Below are 22,899 nucleotides of genomic sequence, written 5' to 3' on the forward strand. Positions count from 1 at the left end.
TCACCTTGGGCACTGGGATTTCAATATATGAGTCTTGGGGGATGTAAACATTCAGACCATAACACTATTTTTATTTTTATTATATGGCACTTAATGTTTAGTTGCTCAAAAACTGTTATTTTGATTTAAAAAAAAATTTTTTTAGAGCCCTAACTTTCCCTAAGTATGCGCCCCCATCTCTTTGTAATTCTTTGACTTCATGTTTTGTTTCCCTCAAATTTTCTCTGCCTTCCTCAAGGATTGTCAAAAGCATGATTCTGCCACCCCACACTCCCCAAATCCTCCCAGAGATGCACTCTGATAAAAAGCATGGGTGCTGCTGGGAAAGGTCCAAAAGAAATGGCTGGTCAACTAATCAGAACTATTACTCTCCCTTCCCATGTAACGTAGGTACATCTTAACAGTGACGCTCAGAATTTAATAACTCTTATCTCTTACAGTCTAACGTCCACACTGAGTTTCTTTTAAAATGTAAGTTAAGTCATTCCACGTTTCAATTCTAACTCTTCCGTAAAATCCCATCCCTCTCAGAATTAAAAAAAAAGCATTGGCACTCAAAAATATCAATGGCTCTGTAAGAATAAGACCTGCTTTTTCTCAACGGGTTTGCCGCCAGAACACAGGTGTCGTGAAAACCACCGATAACTCAAACCCAAGATGGGAAAGGAAAAGACTCACATCAACATCGTCGTCATTGGACACGTGGATGCCGGCAAGTCCGCCACTACTGGCCATCTGATCTACAAATGTGGGGGCATCGACAGGAGAACCATCGGGAAATTTGAGGAGGCTGCTGAGATGGGGGAGGGCTCCTTCAAGTGTGCTTGGGTCTTGGATAAACTGAAAGCTGAATGTGAGCATGGTATCACCATTGACATCTCCCTGTGGAAATTCGAGACCAGCAAGTATTATGTGACCATCATTGATGCCCCAGGGCACAGAGACTTCATCAAAAACATGATTACAGGCACATCTCAGGCTGCCTGTGCTGTCCTGATGGTTGCTGCTGGTGTTGGTGGATTTGAAGCAGGCGTCTCCAAGAATGGACAGACCCGTGAGCCCGCCCTTCTGGCCTACACACTGGGTGTGAAACAGCTGATGGTTGGTGTTAACAAAATGGATTCCACTGAGCCACCCTACAGCCAGAAAAGATACGAGGAAATTGTTAAAGAAGTCAGCACCTACATTAAGAAAATTGGCTACAACCCTGACACAGTAGCATTTGTGCCAATTTCTGGTTGGAATGGTGACAACATGCTGGAGCCAAGTGCTAATATGCCTCGGTTCAAGGGATGGAAGGTCACCTGTAAAGATGGCAATGCCAGTGGAACCACGCTGCTTGAAGCTCTGGATTGCATCCTGCCACCAACTCGTCCAAATGACAAGCCCCTGCGTCTGGCCCTCCAGGATGTCTACAACATTGGTGTGCTGGTACTGTCCCTGTGGGCCAAGTGGAGACTGGTGTTCTCAAGCCCGGCCTGGTGGTCACCTTTGCTCCAGTCAATGTTACAACTGAAGTGAAGCCTGTTGAAATGCACCATGAAGCTTTGAGTGAAGCTCTTCCTGGGGACCATGTGGGCTTCAACGTCAAGAACGTGTGTGTCAAAGACGTTCGCCGTGGCAATGTGGCTGGTGACAGCAAAAATGGCCACCAATGGAAGCAGCTGGCTTCACAGCTCAGGTGATTATCCTGAGCCACCCAGGCCAGATCAGTGCTGGGTATGCACCTGTGCTGGATGGTCACACAGCTCACATCGCTTGCAAATTTCCTGAGCTGAAGGAGAAGATTGATCGTCGTTCTGGGAAGATGGAAGATGGCCCCAAGTTTTTGGAATCTGGTGATGCTGCCATCATTGATATGATTCCTGGCAAGCCTATGAGTGTTGAGAGCTTCTCTGACTACCCTCCTCTGGGCCGTTTCGCTGTTCGTGACATGAGACAGACAGTTGCTGTGGGTGTCATCAAAGCAGTGGACGAGAAGGCAGCTGGAGCTGGCAAAGCCACCAAGTCTGCCCAGGAAGCTCAGAAGGCTAAATGAATATTATTTCCAACACCTGCCACCCCAGTCTCACTCAGTGGTGGCAGAACGGTCTCAGAACTGTTTGTCTCAATTGGCCATTTAAGTTTAATAGTAAAAGACTGGTTAATGATTACAGTGCATGGTAAAACCTTCAGAAGGAAAGGAGAATGTTTTGTGGACCCTTTGGTCCTTGTGTGTGTGTGGCAGTTTTTAAGTTATTAGTTTTTAAAATCAGTACTTTTTAATGGAAACAACATGACCAAAAAAAAATCTGTCACAGAATTTCAAGACCCATTAAAATAACAAAGTTTAATGAGAAACCTGTGTGTTCTTTTGGTCAACACTGTAACTTTCTGTTATACTACTTAGGTAAAGGACTTCAGAGTTGCCCATGACCTCTTTCCAGTGTTATATCTGCTGATACGTTACAGTTGGATAGTTCTGTTAACATTTTTTTCTGGGTGGGAACTTTGGGGGTTTTTGTCGGATTTTTTTTTCCTACTGAATCACCTGTCACTTCATGGTAAAAGCTCTGGGAGAGGGGGTCTGTTGGTGTAACATTAAATAGGTTAGGACAGGTAAGCAAAGAGTAACTTTGTGTTTGTAAGCTAGTTTCTAAAGGCCAAATTCTGTAAAGGCCACATGTTAACATAAAATTTTGTAGTTACATCACTATTGAGTAAATTTGTTGGTATGTCAAATTTTAGTTTTCCAGTTTTACTGGAATGTGAATTCACATTTACAAATGCTGAGGTAGATCAAGAACCTTAAGTGAGGTTTGAATAGTATTGAGCACTGTCTTGCAGTTATTGTATCCAAATTCTAGGAAAAATACATTGAAGCTGGAAGTTGAAAAAAAAAATTATAAGACCTGTAAGACCTTCTGTGCTCTGATTGATGTTTGGCTACTCTTTGACCTCATTTCTGATCACCACGCTTTGTTATATATGCCTTTCCTCTAATCTGCCAGGCACACTTCCTCCCCAGGGTCTTTGCATTTGTTGTGTTGTGGGTTTTTTTCTGCCTACAAATCTCTTCCATAGATATCTGTTAGGGTTGCCAAAGGAGGAATGCATGAGGCCAAAAGAGGTATAGAATTATGAATTTATTAGGTCATCTGGAAAACCAGATGGGCTGAGCCACGAAATGGCACCAGCAGCCAGCGACAGGGAGCTAGAGATTTTAAAGGACTCTAGGCAGGTTTTTTCTGGGCAGAGAATTCTCTGGGCTGATCCAGAGGGGAAAGACTATGTAGTCTTAGCAAGTGGAATGTGGTCTTAGCAAGTGGAATGTGGTCTAAGGGAAAGGGAATGTTGGTTGTGAAGTGGTCTAAAGATCAGTTCCCAGGGGAGGGGATATTGATTCAATTATTTGATCAGACCTAACAATATCCACTTAGTTTATTTTTTGTTGTTTGTTTTTAGTTTCTTCATGGTCTTTGCTTAGATATCACCTTATCAATGAGGCTGACCACCATATATAAAATAGCAAAATCCTTCCTCGTATCTTACTTTATTTTTTTTCCTAGTACTCATAACCACTTGACGCACTGTACAGTATATTTACTTTTTTGCCTTTTTATTTTCTCCTCTAGAATAATTATACAAGCACAGAAACTTTCCTGTTTTGTTTTCTGTGATATCATGTGCCTATAACAATTCTGGGCATATTTGGCACTCATTAAATATATGTTGATTGGATGGCCTTCATACTGTCTTCTCATATCAGTAAGTAACTTTAGTAGTGAGAAGAGAACAGCACTAGAGTGGTTTTGCTTTCAGTCAGATGGAATCCTCTTGCCCTGGTTGATGGAGGAATGCATTCTATCATTAGTGCAAATACATGTAGACACAGTCATGTCTGGTGAAATTGGCAGAATTTCATAAAATGTTAGAGCTAGTTCTAAAGTGGGCAGAGAATTAGAGATACAGAGAAAGTGAAAGGTATCTTATTTTCTGCCCCAAACTCCTCCCCTCCCCCCACAAAATATGCTTTCTGTGCATGATTAGTTGGATCTTATGCTGATCTGCCTTCTCCAAAGACACAGAAGTTCTGGTAATGGACTTAGAAGATTCCGGCATTAGAAAGGTTGAGAACCACTGTCTTAGAAGATCATGCTTTGACAGCCATGGTTAACTTTGCAGTTGGAGGACATAGCAGCATGCCTGTAGATGGAACTACATTTCCCAGAATGCACCTCCAGGAGGATTCTGGGAAGTGTGGCAGAGGCAGCCACGGTCCCTCTGGGCTGGGGAAGCGCAACTTCCCGGGAACACTTGGAATTTCCTGGTTTCTGCTGATTATTGAGGCCTAGGACGGCACCCCCAGCACAACTCGGAGTGAGTACAGCGGGACGACACTGTTCCGGTTCTAAGCGCAGGAGGCATAATCAGGATCGGAAAAAACCTCTGTGACAGCATGTTGCCATTTTAGCTTAGCCCCGTCTCCTTACAGAAACCAGGAATGACCACAGCTTTGCGTCATAACCTGTAGCACTACCGTATTAGCTACACGTAATAATTTTTTGGAGAGTCACTTAGAAATGGAATTTGCTAACTTCTCTGATGGTGCCTGGATTTTTTTTGAATTAAGGGAGGAAACATTAGCTTTCAGGACGTAAATTAGGGTTCAGAAAAGACAGCTGGTCTGAGAGACCTCGAAACCTGTACCCCAGCGGCCCCTTGGTTCTGCTTCTGTCCCAGCCCATCCCGGCCCGGCCGCTGTCATGAAGAGACAGACTCTCTGCCGAGGCTCCTCTCAACCACCGCGGAGCCCGGCCTCTGGGCAAATGAACCAGAGAGTCACAGGGGGCTTTTGTCGTGCTGTAGTGCTTGACACATACACCTTTACAATGTTAAGATGGACAGGATGAGAAATGTGTGAATCTTTCATTACAGGGGAATTTGCCTCTTCATTTAGTAGTTTTCCGTAAAAACAATATTACCTTTTATCTCTATCAGTATTTGTATTTAAACACATAAATAATATGGGGGGAAGAAGGAGACATAGGTAATACTTTCAACAATAAAGATTAAAGAAAAAGAAAAAAAAAGGACGAGCTTTAGAGCCAGATAGCCCCTGGGTTTGACTGCTGCTCTCTAGATTGTGATCTCAGATTGGCCAACTTCTCAAAGCTTTGTCTTCCTGTAAAAGGAGATAAATGCATTCATTCATTCATTCTTCATTGGTGTATAGTGTATTTACACTGTGCTAGCTGCTGTAGAGAATGGAAGACACAACTCTAATCTTGAAGCATTTCACAGTCTAACAGACTTGAGAATATGCAAAAGCTGACATAGTGGTAATTCACCTGAGATCCATAGTCTCTCCTTCCCCCGTGAGAAGTAAGACCAAAACCAAGTTGACAAGTAAGGTGAGGGCCCCAGGTCGCAAAGTCAGCCAGTGGGAGAGCCAGGGATAAAAGGACCCGAGTCTCTCCAGTGCGCACTTCACCGTTCCTTCCACGCTTTGGAGACACGCATTTGTACTGTGAAAACAGAAGGCAGTCCTACTGGTAAGCTTGCCATGTAAAGTAATGGTGCTGCCAAAAGTACAAGGAGTGGCAAGTGTAGGTTTACAGTTGTTTGTATGGGAAATAACACAATAATTAATAAATAACACAAGAGCAAACCGTGTTTCACTGTAAACCTACTTTTGCCTCACCCTGTATTTTGTGAATAGTGAACTTTTATCCTCAGTGTGCTGTCAGGCATTAAAGTATGACGATAGTTGCCAATTCAAACAATAACAGTTATTCTGTTTGTAATGTGGCATTTGAGCAGATGGATGTGAGTATGGTAGCATGTTTACTAAATCTGAGCCCCTGGGCCAATACACTTTGAATTATGCATCACACTGAAGACCCGCCCCCCCCCCCCCCCAAAAGATAGTGAAAAATCACAAATATTTCAGAAAAAGAAAGTAGCAAATTGATATGTGCACCCATATGTTCATAGCAGCACAATTCACCATAGCTAAGATCTGGAAACAGCCTAAGTGCCCATCAGTAGATGAATGGATTAGAAAACTGTGGTACATCTACACGATGGAATACTATGCTGCTGTAAAAAAGAAGGAACTCTTAACATTTGCAACGGCATGGATGGAACTGGAGAGCATTATGCTAAGTGAAATAAGCCAGTCAATGAAGGAAAAATACCACATGATCTCACTCATTCATGGATAATAAAGACCATTATAAACTTTTGAACAATAATAGATACAGAGGCAGAGCTGCCTCAAACTGATTGTCAAACTGCAGTGGGAAGGCCAGGGAGGGTTGGGGGGCAGAAGGGAGGGGGCTAAGAGATCAACCGAAGGACTTGTATGCATGCATATAAGCATAACCAATGGACATAAGACACTGGGGGGTAGGGGAGGCCAGGTGATTGTCAAGGGCGGGGAAGAAAAAAAAGGACACATATGTAATACCCTTTGTAATACTTTAAGCAATAAAAAAAAATAAAAAAATAAAATAAAATAAAACAAAAAAACAAAAAAAGAAAGTAGCAAATTGTTCCTGCACTAGATTTCTGAATAGTATAGGACGAAATTATATTTTCGTCCTAAAACAATCTCACATATACTCCTGACTACTAGAATAACCTTTGTTTGTTTGTTTGTTTATACTGAGGTTCTGTCTGAATGACTACTTCACAGAGAAAGACAATACATATAGCAGTTGGTTCCTATAGTGCACTTTGGTGATCAAATTGTGGAATACACTGCAAATGTACTATAATATTTTTTAAAATTAGAATGGTCAAATGCAGAGTAAAATCACAATTAACGAATGAGCACAGAACATCAGACATTTTACAAAAGGAGAACAAGGACTATTAAATCTGAAAACACTTTCAAGGTCTATAGCAGTGGTTCTCAACCTTTCATACAGTTCCTCATGTTGTGGTGACCCCCAATTTCGTTACAAATTGAACATAATTAAAGCATAGTGATTAATCACAAAAACAATATGTAATTATATATGTGTTTTCTGATGGTCTTAGGCGACCCTTGTGAAAGGGTCGTTCGACCCCCAAAGGGGTCGAGACCCATAGGTTGAAAACCACTGGTCTATAGTGATCAAAGAAATAGAAATGTGTTTTTTTAGCCGAATGTTATTGAATATTGTTAAATGCAATAATGTGTAGAAAGAACATTGGTATTAAAATAAATCTACTTGGGGTAACTTATGTTAAAGAAAGAACTTGAAAATATCAGCACAGAGGTATTTAGGTGGTATTTCTGGTAATTTAAAATCAGAGCAACCTAAATGTCTAAAATCGGGGGAGTGTTTAGCAAAATTAGTGCAAGTATGCTTGAAAGTAATATTATGTAGCCAAAAAAATTATGAAGCTTTTATAAAAACATAGAAAACTGCTTATATCATTTTCATGAAAGCAAGTTGAAAAAAAAGTGTACTCTGACTATAAAGATGTAAAAATTGCCGAAACCGGTTTGGCTCAGTGGATGGAGCGTCGGCCTGCGGACTGAAAGGTCCCGGGTTCGATTCCGGTCAAGGGCATGTGCCTGGGTTGCGGGCACATCCCCAGTAGGGGATGTGCAGGAGGCAGCTGATCGATGTTTCTCTCTCATCGATGTTTCTAACTCTCTATCTCTCTCCCTTCCTCTCTGTAAAAAATCAATAAAATATATTTAAAAAAAAAAAAAAGATGTAAAAATTATATGTGTACAAAAGACTAGAAAATACATATTAAATTATAAGTTACATTTATGTGATGATATTATGGGTGCTGTCACAATTCTGTTTTGCAGATGTCCTGTAAGTAGTGTTATTAATTTTGTAATTTAAATGATCTATTTAAAAGAGAAAAATACAGTTAAAACTGAATTTTAAAATCGTTTTTGCTTCTTTGGCTTTTAAATAGTCTCTATACTGCTTTTATGTAAGATGTCTATGAAAATTACAAGGAAAAATGAAGTTAAAAAATACATAAGGGCCCATTTAGTAAAGGAATTAGACTTACTCTTTATCTACTAGGCTTATGACTGTACCAGTGAAGGTACAATTCCCTATTAAAAGAAGTCTGTTTTTCCTCTTGATTATTGACATTTTCTTCAAAGCTACGTTAAGAACTTGACCATGTTTTCTACAAGCTTTGCAACCCCCATCCCTTGCGTCAGCAGGTCACCCCATGAGTCAGCAGGTCACCATACTTCACAAGGGGCAGTATTTAGTAGCAGGAAGTAGGCAAAACATCAGGCAGTCAAGTGCAGTGGGCCACACAGATTAACTGGTAGTCATAACTACAACCAGAAAGCTCTTACAGTTTTCAGGATTCAAAGAATTTATCAAAGGAATTCCTTTTGGCTCCGGGAGGGTACGGGAGTTGGGGAATGTGATGAGGTACTTACTAGAATCAGTGGCTTGGAAATAGCCTCATTGTGCAGTTAATCCCAGGAATTATTATTTATTATACTTTATTTGATTGTAAAGGAGTATGTTCACTGGCTAGAATTTTTGTAGTACAGGAACGTATAGAGTAAAAATTACAGGTACCCTTTTCAATCTGTCTTCATTCCACTCTACCAAAGTAGTCACTGATCACCATTTGATATGTGTACTTCTAGTCACTTTTAAAATATAAATAAAGGTTGGCTGGCATGGCTCAGCAGTTGAGTGTCGACCTATGAACCAGGAGGTCATGGTTCAATTCCCGGTCAGGGCACATGCCGGGGTTGCGGGCTCCATCCCCAGTGTGGAGTGTGCAGGAGGCAGCCAATCAGTGATTCTCTCTCATCACTGATGTTTCTCTCTCTCCCTCTCCCTTCCTCTATGAAATCGATAAAAATATATTTAAAAATATAAATAAATACGTATCTAATTTATGTATTCTGGTATGTATATGTATATGCCTTTTCTTTATAAGTTAATTAGATGAGGCTAAAACAACCAAAAACTACTTGCTTTTCTTACTTAATATATTCTGAATATATTCCCCTCTTACTACATATACAGCCTTCCACTATTATTTTAACAGCGGTGTATTATTCCTTTCTGTCATAATTTTCAGTCAACATTCTTATACATAGCCTTTCCTTCTTAGGATAAATTCCTAGAAGTGGAATTTCTAGGTGAAAGGAATGTTTATTACATTCTCAGAGCTGTATATGAGGCAGAAATATTGACTTTAAATACATTTCTTCCAGTAATAACACAAGTCTGATCACTTTAATACTTTCCTAGGGCGCTTTGTAACCCACCTATCACATATTGCCTTCTGTGAAGTTACTTGTTTTCTCTCTCCTGCTAGGGTCCCTTGAGGGCAGGACTTTATCCTGTACATTTTTTGTATTTCTTAACGGCCCATGCATAGAGTCAGTACTCAGTAAATACTTTGTTGACTGTCATTTGCTAAATATAATTTACCCTTGTCCAGGACAAAGTTAGCCAAAACTGTCCAAGGATTAGTCATCAGCGTTTCGTAATTATGCAACCAAGAAGTAGGCCTAAACTTTAGATGGTCTTCAGTACTTTAGTGTCACAGTTTGTTTCCCTTGGGCAAAGTTAAAAGTGTGGTTGGTTATTTGACTTGTACTGATTTTTTCATTTCAGTGGGACTTCTTGCCTCTTTTATTGCTAATATGAAATGTACTTCTCATGGGAAATAAAATGCTTACTGATACACAATTTAAAAGGAACCACCTTCTACAGAATTTATTCTTTTCCCCTCCCATTGTATATTCTTAAGATAGAGCATTTTTTCCTCTCACAATGAGATACAAAAAAATAGAAAATATCTTAGATCCATGTATTGCTGCCTTTAAAAATATATAGATTTTTATTGATTTCAGAGAGGAAGGGAGAGGGAGATAGAAATGTCAATGATGAGAGAGAAATCATTGATCAGCTGCCTCCTGCATACTCCCTACTGGGGATCGAACCCGTAACCTGGGCATGTGCCCTTGACTGGAATCAAACCCAGGACCCTTCAGTCTGCAGGCTGACGCTCGCTCTCTCCACTGAGCAAAACCAGCTAGGGCTTTTGCTGCCTTTTGAAATATTTCCCTAATGGCCATGATTTTATATTTTTATTATTTATAGGATTCATCCTGTTTCATATTCTGAGAAATGTGGCTCCATTACTCTAGAGACCCTCCCAGGCTTCCTTGGTCTATCAGAGTCCTGCTAGCTGCTGTAACAAACTTTGAAATGTCAGTGGCTTAATATGGTAGAAGTTAATTTCTCACTCACAAATTGTCCAAGGCTGGGGGGCGGGGGGAGGTTTGGTTGACAGGTGGCTTTTCCCATGGAATGATTCAAGGATGTAATGGTGTGCCACTCTAGAATCTTCCAAGCAGAAGGGGAAGAAGAGAATGGAAAAGGCATCCCCACTTCTTAACTGCTCCAGCCACTCACATTCCATTGGTTTTGGCTCTACTTACATGCAAGGGAGGAGAGAGCTGTAGGCCTTGGCTCCCCAGCTACCTCCCAGCAACAGTTCCCCAATCTGGAAGGACAGCGCCCATTTCTCGTGGATAGCCAGCTGATTCTCATAACAACAGAGTAGGCAGGCAGAACAGGTTTTAATTTTTGTAAATTAGGAAAAAGGTATTGAAAAGTTAAAATCCCATAGCGAGTTTGTGGTAGAAATGCAATTTACAAACCAGATCATCTGACTCCTATTCAGTTTCTCTTTCCTTAATATTTAAAAAGTAATATTATTCTGGCTTAAAGTATAACCCTTTTGGTGATTCATTATTTTAAATTGCGTACTATGATCTTTTTTTTTTCTTTAACTCCTCTTTCCTCTAAGGACCTGACAATGTCTCTGTATTGTGGAATTGCTTGCAGGAGAAAATCTTTTTGGTGCTATCGGCTGCTGTCAACCTATGTCGCTAAGACCCGGTGAGTTAACCAACCTAAGCTCTGATTACTCAATCTTTGGCCCATTAAATTATAAAATTCTTAAAATCCTATATTGAGGATTATGGTTATATGATTAAGATGTACATATAAGGATGTTCACTGAGAATTATTTATACTTGGAAAAATTCTAAATAAATTTCCAATAATATCTAAAATACCCGACTTACTTAAATATAAGTTCTAGTAAGACAGGAACTTTGTCTTTTCCACTATGGTACCCCTAGTGCACAAAACAGAACCTGGCACATAGTAGGCACTGAGGCCTCGTTGAATGGCTGAATGAACAGGGAGAAGTTAATTAAATCACGGTACACCCATATGATGGCATTAAAAACTATACTGAATAACAGTTCATGACGATTCCTGAAAATCAGGTAAATAACTCCAATCCTGGTACACACCGCCACCAAAGAACTAAACTTCAGTGGAAGGTAGACTAGAAAAAAGAAATCTACACCAGTACAGGAAAATGATAAATGACTTCTTTGTCTCAGCCTGGGCAAATTTGATATCTATGAACTTGAAATCCCTAGCCTGCTCTCATACAGTTTTGGGGTTTAAATTTGCACCATTGATATGGTGTGGTCCAAAGACCCCCTACCGAAGAAATGGATATAAGTAGTATCCTAGACTGATACCTCCGGGGCACCTGGCAGGAGCAAATGCAACCCTCCCATGGAGGGCACACTCACAACCACTGCTTCCCACGCAGGAAACTCTGCCAATGGGAGTGCCCATCCAAAACGAAAGGCACACAAGCACAGTATCTTACATGAGCAAGGTGAGGGCGCAACAAAATTGCAATACTTGTTTCAGTGTTGTTGGGCATTTAGTTTATTTGCAGTTCTCAAAAAATGATAGAATTATTGAATAGTCTAAAAAATGAGTATGTTAATGTGATTAAATATATTAAAAATAAAAAATCATGAGAAAAGAATAAAACTCTATTAATAAGGAATACAGTGTAAAAATGATAATGTTTAAGAAAAAAAGGCTACAAATTAGTAGGTCTGACTAAATAGACCTAAATATGTATAGATACATAATATTAATAAATAGTTTGGAGAATTTCAAGCTGTGAACAGTATTATATCTGAGTGGTGGGGTTCTTAATGATTTCCTTTTTTGAAAAAAATTGATGATTGTATTTCCTGATTTTTATAGAATGACTATTTTTTACTTTTATAATAAGAAAAAAACAGTTTAAGTTTTATCTTAGTTTTATGGTTTCCATGCTATTATAACCAAATGGGGAAAATGAATTTTAAAAAATAGTGTTTCTCATTAAGAAAAATGTAAGAAACTTTTGGACCTCAGTTCGTCCCAGTTCCAGTGAGGCCCCAGGTTTAAGGCCTTAACCTCGGTGTTTTTCTTTTCAGGGTCATTAGGGCAAAGCACAGGTTGTACCACTCGTTCTGTTCTTTTGTGAAGGCAGCTGTGTTTGTTCTATTGTTTCTATTTGGGAACTTCTGAGTGGCACATGTCTGTCCTTTGACATACATCGAGTCTTTGCTCTGGGAGGCTGCAGCCACTCATATTAAGTTTAAAAATATCACAAGTATTAAAATCTCAGGTTTCCTCTGCTTCTGTCTATAAAGAGATCATTGTAAGCCCTTTCATCACGCAGTCAAAAACGGTTTCTAAAGATGTTGCTTGGGGTGTGTCTATCATTTTGCTTTGTGGTTTTTCATGTTGAGTCAACTCTGCCTACTGGGGTTACACAAGCTCGCAGATCCTACAGAAAATATCTGTAAACCTGGTTTCCTGGTTAAGTGACAAATATGCCATATACCCAAGAGTCTGTTTTAGGGCTTTCAACAGGCAAGAATGCATATCCCTAAGGCCCAGAAAGAGAATCCACATTCAGTCCCTTTCCCCTCCCCAGAACCCCCACATCATAGGAACATTGATTTGATTCTCAAGGCTCTTATTAAAAGGTTAGACCAGTGGTCGGCAAACTCATTAGTCAACAGAGCCAAATATCAACAGTACAACGATTGAAATTTCTTTTGAGAGCCAAAAATTTTTAAACTTAAACTATATAGGGGTAGGTACATTGTTATTGACTTAATTAGGGTACTCCTAAGGCTTAAGAAGAGCCACACTCAAGGGGCCAAAGAGCCGCATGTGGCTCGAATAAGGCCACCCTTAATGAGGGTACTGGAAAAGCCTAGAACTTGCCACCATATGATTTCTTTTACAATAGAAGCTATTATAGAATACTAGTGGCCCGGTGCATGAATTCATGCACATTGAAAGGAAATGAATTAGAATATTTTAATATCGCTATTCGCCCTTTCTCTATAATAGAAATGTCAACCAAATTCATGATTGACAATGACAGATGGAAACACACGCGTGATTGGCGCAAGAGTTTTATATGTATCATGCATGAGCATGTGAACTTAGCCTTTTATAGATATAGAACAAACTTGCTTAATTAGACCTGCTTTCTGATTTTGCTAAACTTTTTCTAGCCCAGTGAAGCATCCTAACTTCTCTTTCAGGTAATTGTCAGCAACACAGCAGTAAATATCAACACGAAGCAGATTATTATTGTAGATCACGCAGGGAGAACAAAGGGTAAAATATTTAACTGCAGCAGTGTGTGACTATATTCTGCACAGTGAGAAAACCTGAAGTCATTTTCAAGGTCCACCATTTCTTACTTCTTTTCAGTCGAGTCAAGTTTCTAAACTTTCTAAATCTCCGTTTTCTGGCTAATGAAAAGAAAATAGGATTTCACCGAGTCTCTTATCTACCTACTCCAGGACTTCTGTGAGGATCAAATGAGATGAGGCATGGGAAAACGCTTCAGAGACATTTGGTTACTGTGTGAAGTGTTTGCATCTGGCTATAAAGCAAGTTGTGTTCCTGGGCCAAAGAAACTGCAAGGGGGCTCATCATGGCTAGGGAGAGGAAGCCGGGCATTGCTATGTGACATCATTACCCGGATGGAGGGAAGGACACTTAGCATATTAGCCTTTTATATATATAGAGAGAGATTCTCTGTTCTGCATTTTTATTTTGGCTACTGAAAATATTACACTCACTAAATAAGATAAGTAATGGCTTCACTTGGTGCCTTCAGTAAAGATAAGGAGCCAATGGTGTCCACCTGGGAGCTAGATGTTTGAAACAAGGGTGCATGTGCATTGAAGATAAAATTGGCACTTTATCTTCCCTAGATCGAAGGCGAGTTACTGAAGGTATAGTGTTTTTCCTCTTTGTCTGCAGTAATGAAGTCTGCTTGCATCTCTAGGTATTCTGTGGTTGATGTTTTATCACTGTACTTGTTTTCCTCTCAATCCACTGCATGTAAATTCTTGCTTCACAGTGTAATATGGGCAAAGTGCCTTGAGGTTCAATTCAGTAAATATTTATTACCCTTGAAGTTCAATTCAATAAGTATTTATGGAATTGAGCCATAATGACTGGAGAACAGAAGTAAGGCAGACCCTGCCCGTAAGGAGGTCATAGTCTTTTGGGGGAGACAGACAAATGAACAGACAGTACAACGTAAGTGCAACCACAGAAGTGCTGGCAGGGTATGCAATAGGACAAAGGAGGGACTGATGGCCTGCAGCCACCTCGAATCCTTCCCAGAGCAATTCAGTGTGTAAAGAAATAAGAGGAAATAAGTGTGGTAGGAGAGGGATGCAGGGACAGGTGAATGCTGCCACGTAACTAAATGTGGTTTTGTAATGCTTTATTTCCCAAAATACAGGTATTTATTTGAACTGAAGGAAGACGATGATGCGTGTAGAAAAGCCCAGCAGATGGGAGCATTTTACCTCTTTCATAACCTGGCTCCTTTGCTTCAGCAATCAGAACATCAGTACCTGCCCCCCCAGCACAGCCTATTAGGTAAGCCCAGAGTGAACCAGTAGAGTAGACCAACCTGTGGCCACTGAGCAGAATTCCGTCCATATTGATCCCTGGGAAGGATCCTCCAAGTTTAGAGTCCAGATTGTCTCAAAGTCTGCCAATTAAATACTTCGTGTATACACCTGTGTCGCCCAGGAAACTGTTAGTGATGGGATGAACCACTACTGCCTTAAACCAGGGGTAGGCTAAACTGCTGTCCACATTGGAACCCCTTATATTTTGTAAATAAATATTCATTGGACCACAGCCACGCTGCTTTCACATTATCATGGCAGAGCAGAGGAGTTGACAGAGCTTAAAAGCCTAACAGGTCTTGCCAACCCCTGCCTTGGGCTGGTGATTTCCAGCCTCCATGGAGTTGCACAGTGTCTTACTGGCCAGGATTTGCATTGTGACTTCATTTGTCCTAGAAGGGTCAAAATTAATAGTGAATTAATTAATGTAACTAGAGATATTTAAACTATTGGGATTTGGCTTTCAAGATACTAACTTTCCGTTTTCTATGATGTCACTATACACTGACTAACTTCTAAATACATTGCCAGTGAATTTCCTTCATGGGTCGGATGTTGGAGACCTGGATAGGTAGCTTCCAGCACCGCAGAAGAATATGAGGATGCCTCGGAGGCACTACACATTTAGAGATGTAGCAACGTTCTGCTGTTTTATGAATAAATAAATATGAGTCGTTCATGCACAGAATAGGTTTTCTCCTTATGCAGCACTTACGTTACACATACTGGGATCTCAGATGACTATCCTACTCTGGCCCACAAAAACAGCATAACCTGGAGATTAAAGTATAGAACTGATTTGGTGTCTACCATATTAAATGTGACACATTTTTTTCCATGCCATAAGAAGTTAACTATCACGAATCTTTTGAAGTAGGGGATATGCTCTTTCATGATACAATCATAGAGTAATACAGGGCTACACGGAGAGAATTCTTTTTATAGTCTAAATTCCTCAGATTGCTGATGAGAAAACGGAGGCTTAGAGAGGTTAAATGATTAGACCAGGTTTACATAGCTAATGAGCTGCAGGGCAGCGACTGGAAGCCAGGTGTACCTACTTCAAGCTGGAGTGTCTGCTCTCCGGTAAGTTTAAGATGGCTCTGCTGGTTTAATTAAAACTCTTGTTTTTTTTTTCCTTCTTTTGTTTCTTAGAGTTGGAAAAGCTCCTGGCTAAGTTTGGACAGGATGCACAAAGAATAGAAGATTCTGTGCTGATTGGATGCTCCGAACAGCATGAAGCATGGTTTGCTCTGGATCTAGGTCTAAATAGCTCCTCTTCTGTCAATGGTACACGTTTTTCCTAATGGGTATTTCCCTGTGGTTCTCAGACTTTGTGATTTTGATAGTAAAATAAGATAAAAAAATTTTGGAATACAGAAATATTATCAACTTTGTATTTTAAGTTAGAACATAAAAAGGCATTACCATCGCCCAGCTGGCGTGGCGACCTATGAACCAGTAGGTGATGGTTCGATTCCCGGTCAGGGCACATGCTTCCGTTGCGGCTTGATCCCCAGTGCAGAAGGTAGCCGATCAATGATTCTCTCTCATTGACGTTTCTCTCTCTCTCCCTTGCCCCTCCTCTCTGGAAAAGAAACAAAAACCCACTACCATCTACTATCATTTAAAAGAAAATAAAGGAATTTTAATACTTTCTAAGGTAGATGGTGAGTACAAAGATGTTCATTGTATTATTCTCTGTCCCTTTATACATTTAATGTCATACGTATTTCATAAGAAACGATTTTAAATTTATGACATCATTTTTGTATCTCTTATCAATGCAAATGAATAAACATGTTACCTTGAAGTCGCTCTGGGTCTTCAGACCTGCATTTGGGAACCAGTTTGCTGTAGGCTCATGGCTCCTATCAGGCCTTTCTTCTCTCTTCAGGGTGTGGATGCGAATGTAATGATGCTGGGTGGGGTTCAGAGAGTTTAGAGGTCCCATTTCATCTTTTTTCCAGGGAGAGTGTGTGGCTAGTACAACTGTTCTTATTGCCTGAAGACAATCTTGTGAAATAGCACTACGCTGTTTCCCAAATTTGCCTGAATATGAGAATCACCTGGTACTTGTTAAAAAATAAAGATTTCTGGCCTCACTCACCTGCTGTTCAGAATCTCCACGTGGGGGCTTGAAAGCCTGTATATAAAGGGTGTCCCCCCAAAATGTATACACAATAACAGCTAATTTCTATCACATTTTGAAAATGAAATGTATTCTAATAAACACTGCCTTTATAATTATTCAAAGTGTGTATACATTTTGGGGGGACACACTTTGAATAATTATAAAGGCAGTGTTTATTAGAATATATTTCATTTTCAAAATGTGAACTATCAGCTGTTAAAGTGTGTATACTTTTTGGGGGACACCCTATATATTGATTTTAGAGAAACATCGATTTGTTGTCCCATTTATTTATGCATTCATTGGTTGATTCTTGTATGTGCCCTGACCGGGGATTGAACCCAAAACCTTGGTGTATCAGGGATGACGCTCTAACCAAGTGAGCTACCTGGCCAGGGCTGAGAATCTGTATATTTTTTATTTTTCCTAGTTGAGTCTTATTAGGCGAGTTTGGGAAACACTGTTCTAACAGATATACTTGAGGAGGGGCCCCGAGGCAGTTTGACATTTGCTTCATTTCATTCTCTTTTCTAACTTCCTAGCTTCCTTACAGAAACCTGAAATGGAGACGGAGCTCAAGGGGTCTTTCATTGAGCTGCGGAAGGCTCTCTTTCGGCTGAACATGAAGGATGCCTCCTTGCTGTCCACGGTAGGTGCTGATTCCTCAGTTCGTAGGAAATAGTGAAGCAGTGCGTAAGGGCAAATGCATGCACAAGCGAGAGCTACGCTCGATTTCTTCCTTTGCAGATTCTAGCTCTTCCTACAAACCGTGGCAGAAGGACAGTGTGTTGTGGGGAGAGTGCTTGTTCCTTTCTGTCGCCCTGTTTTGGGCAGGATTGCCACCAGGAACACGTTCCCCTCAGGACATGCCGATCTGTGGTATCTATCAACCTCCTAAACATGTTCAGTGGCCCACAGCATGTCACATGCATTTTGTTTTTTCCTATGAGGAATTATTTTTTATTGCTTTGACTCATCCTCACAGCTTTACACTTCACTTGCTAAAGTGCTTTTGATTATCCATTTAATTTAGAGATATCTCTAAACATTTTTTATTTGCAAAAACACCTCAACTTTATTGAGGAGGAATACATGTTGGAATGTTTCATATTGGAAATGTTTTCTTTTTAAACTGGGTCATAGGTACATGGAGTGTTTAATACTTTATATAGTACATTTTAAAAAATAATTCATAATATACTTGAACTATATTTTCTTTTATTCATGTTTCAGAGGATGGAGGAATATGTTCAATAGTTTCCTTATTTTAAAGTTTAGACAGTTAATAAACCATTTAGAATAGAGGAACTGAAAGGGCACTGGCATTTCCCTCTGAGTTGCCCAGCACTGTCCTAGACGAGCCCCACATTCTCTAAACGGAACCAAGCCCACCTTCGCACTCCTAGGCGCAGGCTCTCCTCCGCTGGCATGATGCGCATCAGTTCTGCAGCAGAAGCGGGCAGCCCACCAAAAAGAATGTGGCTGGTAGCAAGCGTGTGTGCCCTTCCAATAAGATCATCTATTACCCGCAGGTGAGTACCGCTGTGGGCCAGGCGTGCACGAAGCTGTGCGGCTCTGTCCCGGGGATGGAGCCTGTACGATACAAGGCTTTCCTTAGTGATTCATCCCTCCATCCTCCTTCCAGGCGCCACAGCCCGACTGTCTAAGTTGCCATCCCCTTTTCCTAGATGGCTCCCGTGGTGATCACTCTGGTGTCAGATGGGACCCGATGCCTGCTTGCCCGCCAGAGTTCCTTTCCCAAGGGAATGTATTCTGCCCTGGCGGGTTTCTGTGACATAGGTAAGGAGTTTAGAGACACGACAGCATATCGCTAGTAGTTATTTCTCTGTGTTGCTGTCATAGTGCTTGGAGCCTCAAGCACCTTCTTCCCTGTCATGTCAAGAAAACGGCCCCTGACATTATAATTTTCCAATATTTTACAGGCAAACTTTCAAACATGCAGCATAGTTGAAAGAACTATACAGTGAAAACCCATACACTCACCACCTAGATTCTATAATCTCTTATATTTACTTTATCACATATCTGTCCATCCATCGGTCCTCCTTATTTTTTGATGCACAGATTGCAGAATTAGTAAACTTCTCCCTAAATATTCCAACATGCATATTAACTAGAATTAGTTTTCTCAGTCTCTTGGGGTAAAATTTGCAAATGGTGATATGTCGCATTAGAATTTTATGAAAACTGACAGCAGCAGTAACCGCTCCCACTGCCCCTCTATTTTGTGTTATAACTACCCTAGTAGGTTTAAGTATTGCATTCAACACCCAACTCTAGACTTGATTCCTATTGTTGGAGAGACTCAGATTTCAGGCTCTCCCAAGAGTATTTTCATTGAAGCTTTGGGGCCAGTTTTGCGCTCGTTCACAAATGGGCATCTGTATCACCCCTCCTGCTGCAGGGCTGTCCTGAATTAATCTGAGTGCTTGTAGGTGAAACTCTGGAAGAGGCTGTCCAGCGAGAAGTTGCAGAAGAGGTGGGATTGGAGGTGGACAGACTGCAGTACTCTGCATCCCAGCACTGGCCCTTTCCCAATAGCTCACTCATGATTGCTTGTCATGCAATTGTGAAACCAGGGCAGACAGAGGTAAGTGCTGCCTCCCGAATGCTCTGATATTTCCTTTGCCTCATCTAAGCTTGTCAGTAGGTACTTAAACAACGTCTAGTTTAACACTGTCTAGATTGTACAAAGATGCATAAGAAATTATTTTTATCCTTAAGGAATTTTCAATCTCGTAAAGAAAAGAATCACCATGAAAACTGGGAGTGCCAACATGGTCACCGTCCTTCCTTGTACATATCTCAGTCACGAGACAACTTACCTTTCATCATCAGGACTTAACAGAGCATCTTGCATAGATTAGGCACATCATATATCAAATTTAATTATTGATTTCAAGATTGATCTTATTGCTCAAGTCAATCAGGATGTTGAGCACTGATAATAATTATTATCATTACATAATAATAATGATTATAGGGACTTCTGGTTGAAAGGCACTTATCCAACCTCATTTTCTACAGCATCCCTTACAGATGGGCATTGTGGTCCCTATCTACCAACTCTATCTATTGTGTTTTATTTTCTATGGAATGAATACTATCTAATCTGCCTCAGCTTCCTGTGGATTCAGTTTGTACTACTTTGCTCCTTGCAAAGATACAATGATTTTGATTATCATTAAAGAAGAGAAACATTTGTATGTTTATACAAGCAATTGAGGCACAAAGCAAAACAAGTATTATTCATAATTTACCCCTCTATGCTAACCACTCTTAATATTTTAGTATTTGTACTTCTGGGTTTTTACTATTAAAAATATACTTAACTCTCATCTCTGATGTATGCCTCTTTTGCTGCTGAGCAATATCTAGAATTGATTTGTCCTCAGCCTATGGATCCCAGGTAATACCTTCTAAGATAGCTCAGTTCTAGAACTGTTTTCTCACCTTTGGCCATAGAATTCTAACTTTTGTAGCTCCCAATCTTACATTCTGTTTTTCCTTATGTCTTTCAGATCCAGGTGAACTTGAAAGAACTAGAAGCAGCTGCCTGGTTTAGTCATGATGAGGTGGTCGCAGCCCTGAAGAGAAACCACCCATATGCTCAACAACAGGATGGGACTTTCCCGTTCTGGTTGCCCCCCAAGTTAGCCATCGCCCACCAGCTGATTAGGGAGTGGGTGGAAAAACCAGCCTGCCCTGCCCTGCCTGCTTAGCTCAGATCACCTAGGTCCCTCCTCAGCATCCCGGGGGGGAGAGGGGGCACATCAAAGATCTGCTGCAAAGGGGAAGCTGACAAAAGGCCACACCCAACCAAATTCATAGTAAGGCAGAGAAGGTGAGCCCACAGCAAGACTCCTCTACTGGCAGAGTTAATGAAAGAAGTTCCTACTCCTAGGCAACGAATGAGATGGCAATTATCAAAATCAGAGGGGAGGTGAAGCTTTACTTTAGATGTGGGCCCTTGTTTACCCATATTCTCCGAGGCCTTGGGAGTCAACATCTTTTGGCATGTGGCTTGTTAATGCTGGGTTTATATCTAACTGCCAAAATGTGCCTGGTGTAATTCTGGTTAAAACTTTTCTCTGAATATTGAAAATACGTAGCAAATCTCAACCCACTGAATTACTTTTTGTCCTCATAGAATTAAGACAAATAGCACAACCTAACATTTTTGGAATCATGTACAGGTAATTATTTTGTTCATGGTAGTTAAATAGAAGTCCTGTTTCTTTAAGTCACCTTAAAGAAAAGGTGATGTGGAAGGTGGGAGCTAAGGTCTCCCCAGGGTCCTCTGTAATCAATCAGGTGCAATGAGGTTCTGTTGACATAACTGCATCCCAGTGGGCTGCAAGACAGTAAGTCTTTTTTTGCTGTTACTTGCTCAGTTTGTGACATAAGGAAGTGATTATCACTTTGCCATTTGTTTCCCTGAGTGTAAAATGGTTGCTGCTATTTGCATATCCAGTAAGTGTTGTAACTTAAACTAAGGGATTAGTGAGGATGAACCATTTCTTGAGTTTTATGGGATAAACTAAATTTAGGAATTCTCATCATTCATATATGCCATTTTATACCTTGTCATAGGGGAGAAGAATTTATCTGAAGGAAATAAAATAAATTTATGTACCTCTGTTTAGATGTATTTTTCTGTCTTATGAAGAGAGGAAATTGCAGAAAGTGAGAATCTGGAGGGGGCGGGAGAAAAGGAATCTCTGTATTAGTGTGACAGGGGTTTAAGTCCAGGTACCAAGCTGTGGAACAGTTGAAGCAATGTGCAGAAGAAACGCTGTCGGAGGCCAGTTTGAAAAGAATGGATGTCTGGGGAAAGAGCTGTATCCTCACATGATTTCAGGCACTACCTTGTGATTAGATACATGAGTGCCAGAAAACCTAGGATGATGCATACATCAAAGTTCCATAGGACTAAGAAAAAGAGCTTCTAGAACTAGAAGAGCTAAAGCACTGACTTTCCTATTGAAACCAAAAGGTTATTGCTGTCACTGTTGCCAGCAAACCATCATTGCTTTGGAAATCAAAGTACCTTCGTCAGGAAATGGTGAGGGATAGTATGAGATGGGACTTGCTTGTCCTGCTAGATTGGCAGCTTGCGCTGACCTGAGCTGAACCCAGCATGTAGACGGGAAAAGCACTCTCGAAAGAGAGGTCCCGAGATTTCCCCATATCTTGCAGTCAGAAAAAAACAGTTCAGGGTCCATGTGTATTACCGTCTCCCAATCTTTTCTATCTCTATGTGGGTGTGTTTGTGAGCACATGTGTACACATCCCTAGTCTGAAAATACAGGATAGGAAGGGGAGGGGGCGTGTTTCTCAAATGTACCATGGAGTAACTGTTTGCTTTTGGATTAAAGTGTTGTTTTGGAAAAGAAAAGATGAGAGTGGCTAACAGGAGGAGCTGCACCATTGAACTTTGTTTCCCAGCAATGAGTGGGAAGAGAGCTTTGCTTTTCAGAACTCCAAGGATATCTGAAAGTTGAGGCAAAAGAGGACAAGGTTAGGATACTGCAATTGACATAAATAGAAGGAACTTTGGTACAGGGCTTACCTTGGCTGGAGAATATTTATGTGGCAATTAATGATGAAGGTGCTAAGGATAAAAAGAACCCACTGGGTCTATGAAGTAGAATAGTAAAAACAAGTTAAACATTAAAATCAGTGTATTTGTCACCAGAGTGAGCCTGGCTCAAGGTCATTCCTGGTAACTGGAATAAAAAAGCAACTCATTCATTCCTTATTTTTTACTATCTTCCTTTCTCTACCCAACATTTAGTCCTCAATAAAAATAAACAATGTTCTAAACATGGACTATGTGAATGTCATCTCTTCTTCTGACTTCAAAACCTGTGCGGCCTCCTGGAGATCACAAAGACCCTGGCAGAGAGGGCAACATTTGAGAAGTCAACCT

General features: G+C 40.5%; 1 protein-coding gene and 1 pseudogene across 3 annotated transcripts; both read left to right on the forward strand.

The window, feature by feature from the left end:
• The first annotated feature begins 596 nt into the window (after positions 1 to 596).
• Positions 597 to 2,275, forward strand: LOC139021574 (elongation factor 1-alpha 1 pseudogene; annotated as a pseudogene).
• A 1,972-nt stretch (positions 2,276 to 4,247) lies between these two features.
• NUDT13 (nudix hydrolase 13) lies at positions 4,248 to 22,795 on the forward strand. 3 transcript variants are annotated; one of them, XM_070432962.1, is made up of 9 exons: positions 4,248 to 4,359; positions 10,798 to 10,889; positions 14,638 to 14,777; positions 15,968 to 16,102; positions 17,489 to 17,595; positions 18,353 to 18,478; positions 18,635 to 18,746; positions 19,403 to 19,557; positions 20,489 to 22,795. In XM_070432962.1, the coding sequence occupies exons 2-9, from the start codon at positions 10,807 to 10,809 to the stop codon at positions 20,687 to 20,689; spliced, it is 1,059 nt and encodes a 352-aa protein (XP_070289063.1). In that variant the 5' UTR covers positions 4,248 to 4,359; positions 10,798 to 10,806; the 3' UTR covers positions 20,690 to 22,795. The 3 variants fall into 3 exon arrangements, with proteins under 3 accessions (XP_070289063.1, XP_070289064.1, XP_070289065.1); XM_070432963.1 differs by having other exon boundaries at positions 10,836 to 10,889; positions 20,489 to 22,794; XM_070432964.1 differs by lacking the exon at positions 18,635 to 18,746 and having other exon boundaries at positions 20,489 to 20,575.
• The last annotated feature ends 104 nt before the right edge of the window (positions 22,796 to 22,899 follow it).

Source organism: Myotis yumanensis, unplaced genomic scaffold (genome assembly GCF_028538775.1).
Source record: "Myotis yumanensis isolate MYYU_CA2020_CCGP unplaced genomic scaffold, mMyoYum1.0.hap1 SCAF_13, whole genome shotgun sequence".
In the NCBI taxonomy this organism is placed as follows: Eukaryota; Metazoa; Chordata; class Mammalia; order Chiroptera; family Vespertilionidae; genus Myotis; species Myotis yumanensis.

Excerpts from the sequence above, each read along its gene's own strand:
- NUDT13 (XM_070432962.1), top strand. The coding sequence starts at position 10,807 with ATGTCTCTGTATTGTGGAATTGCTTGCAGGAGAAAATCTTTTTGGTGC. Across the intron at positions 16,103-17,488 it reads TAGCTCCTCTTCTGTCAATG|CTTCCTTACAGAAACCTGAA; the intron begins GTACACGTTTTT and ends CTAACTTCCTAG. Across the intron at positions 17,596-18,352 it reads ATGCCTCCTTGCTGTCCACG|GCGCAGGCTCTCCTCCGCTG; the intron begins GTAGGTGCTGAT and ends TCGCACTCCTAG.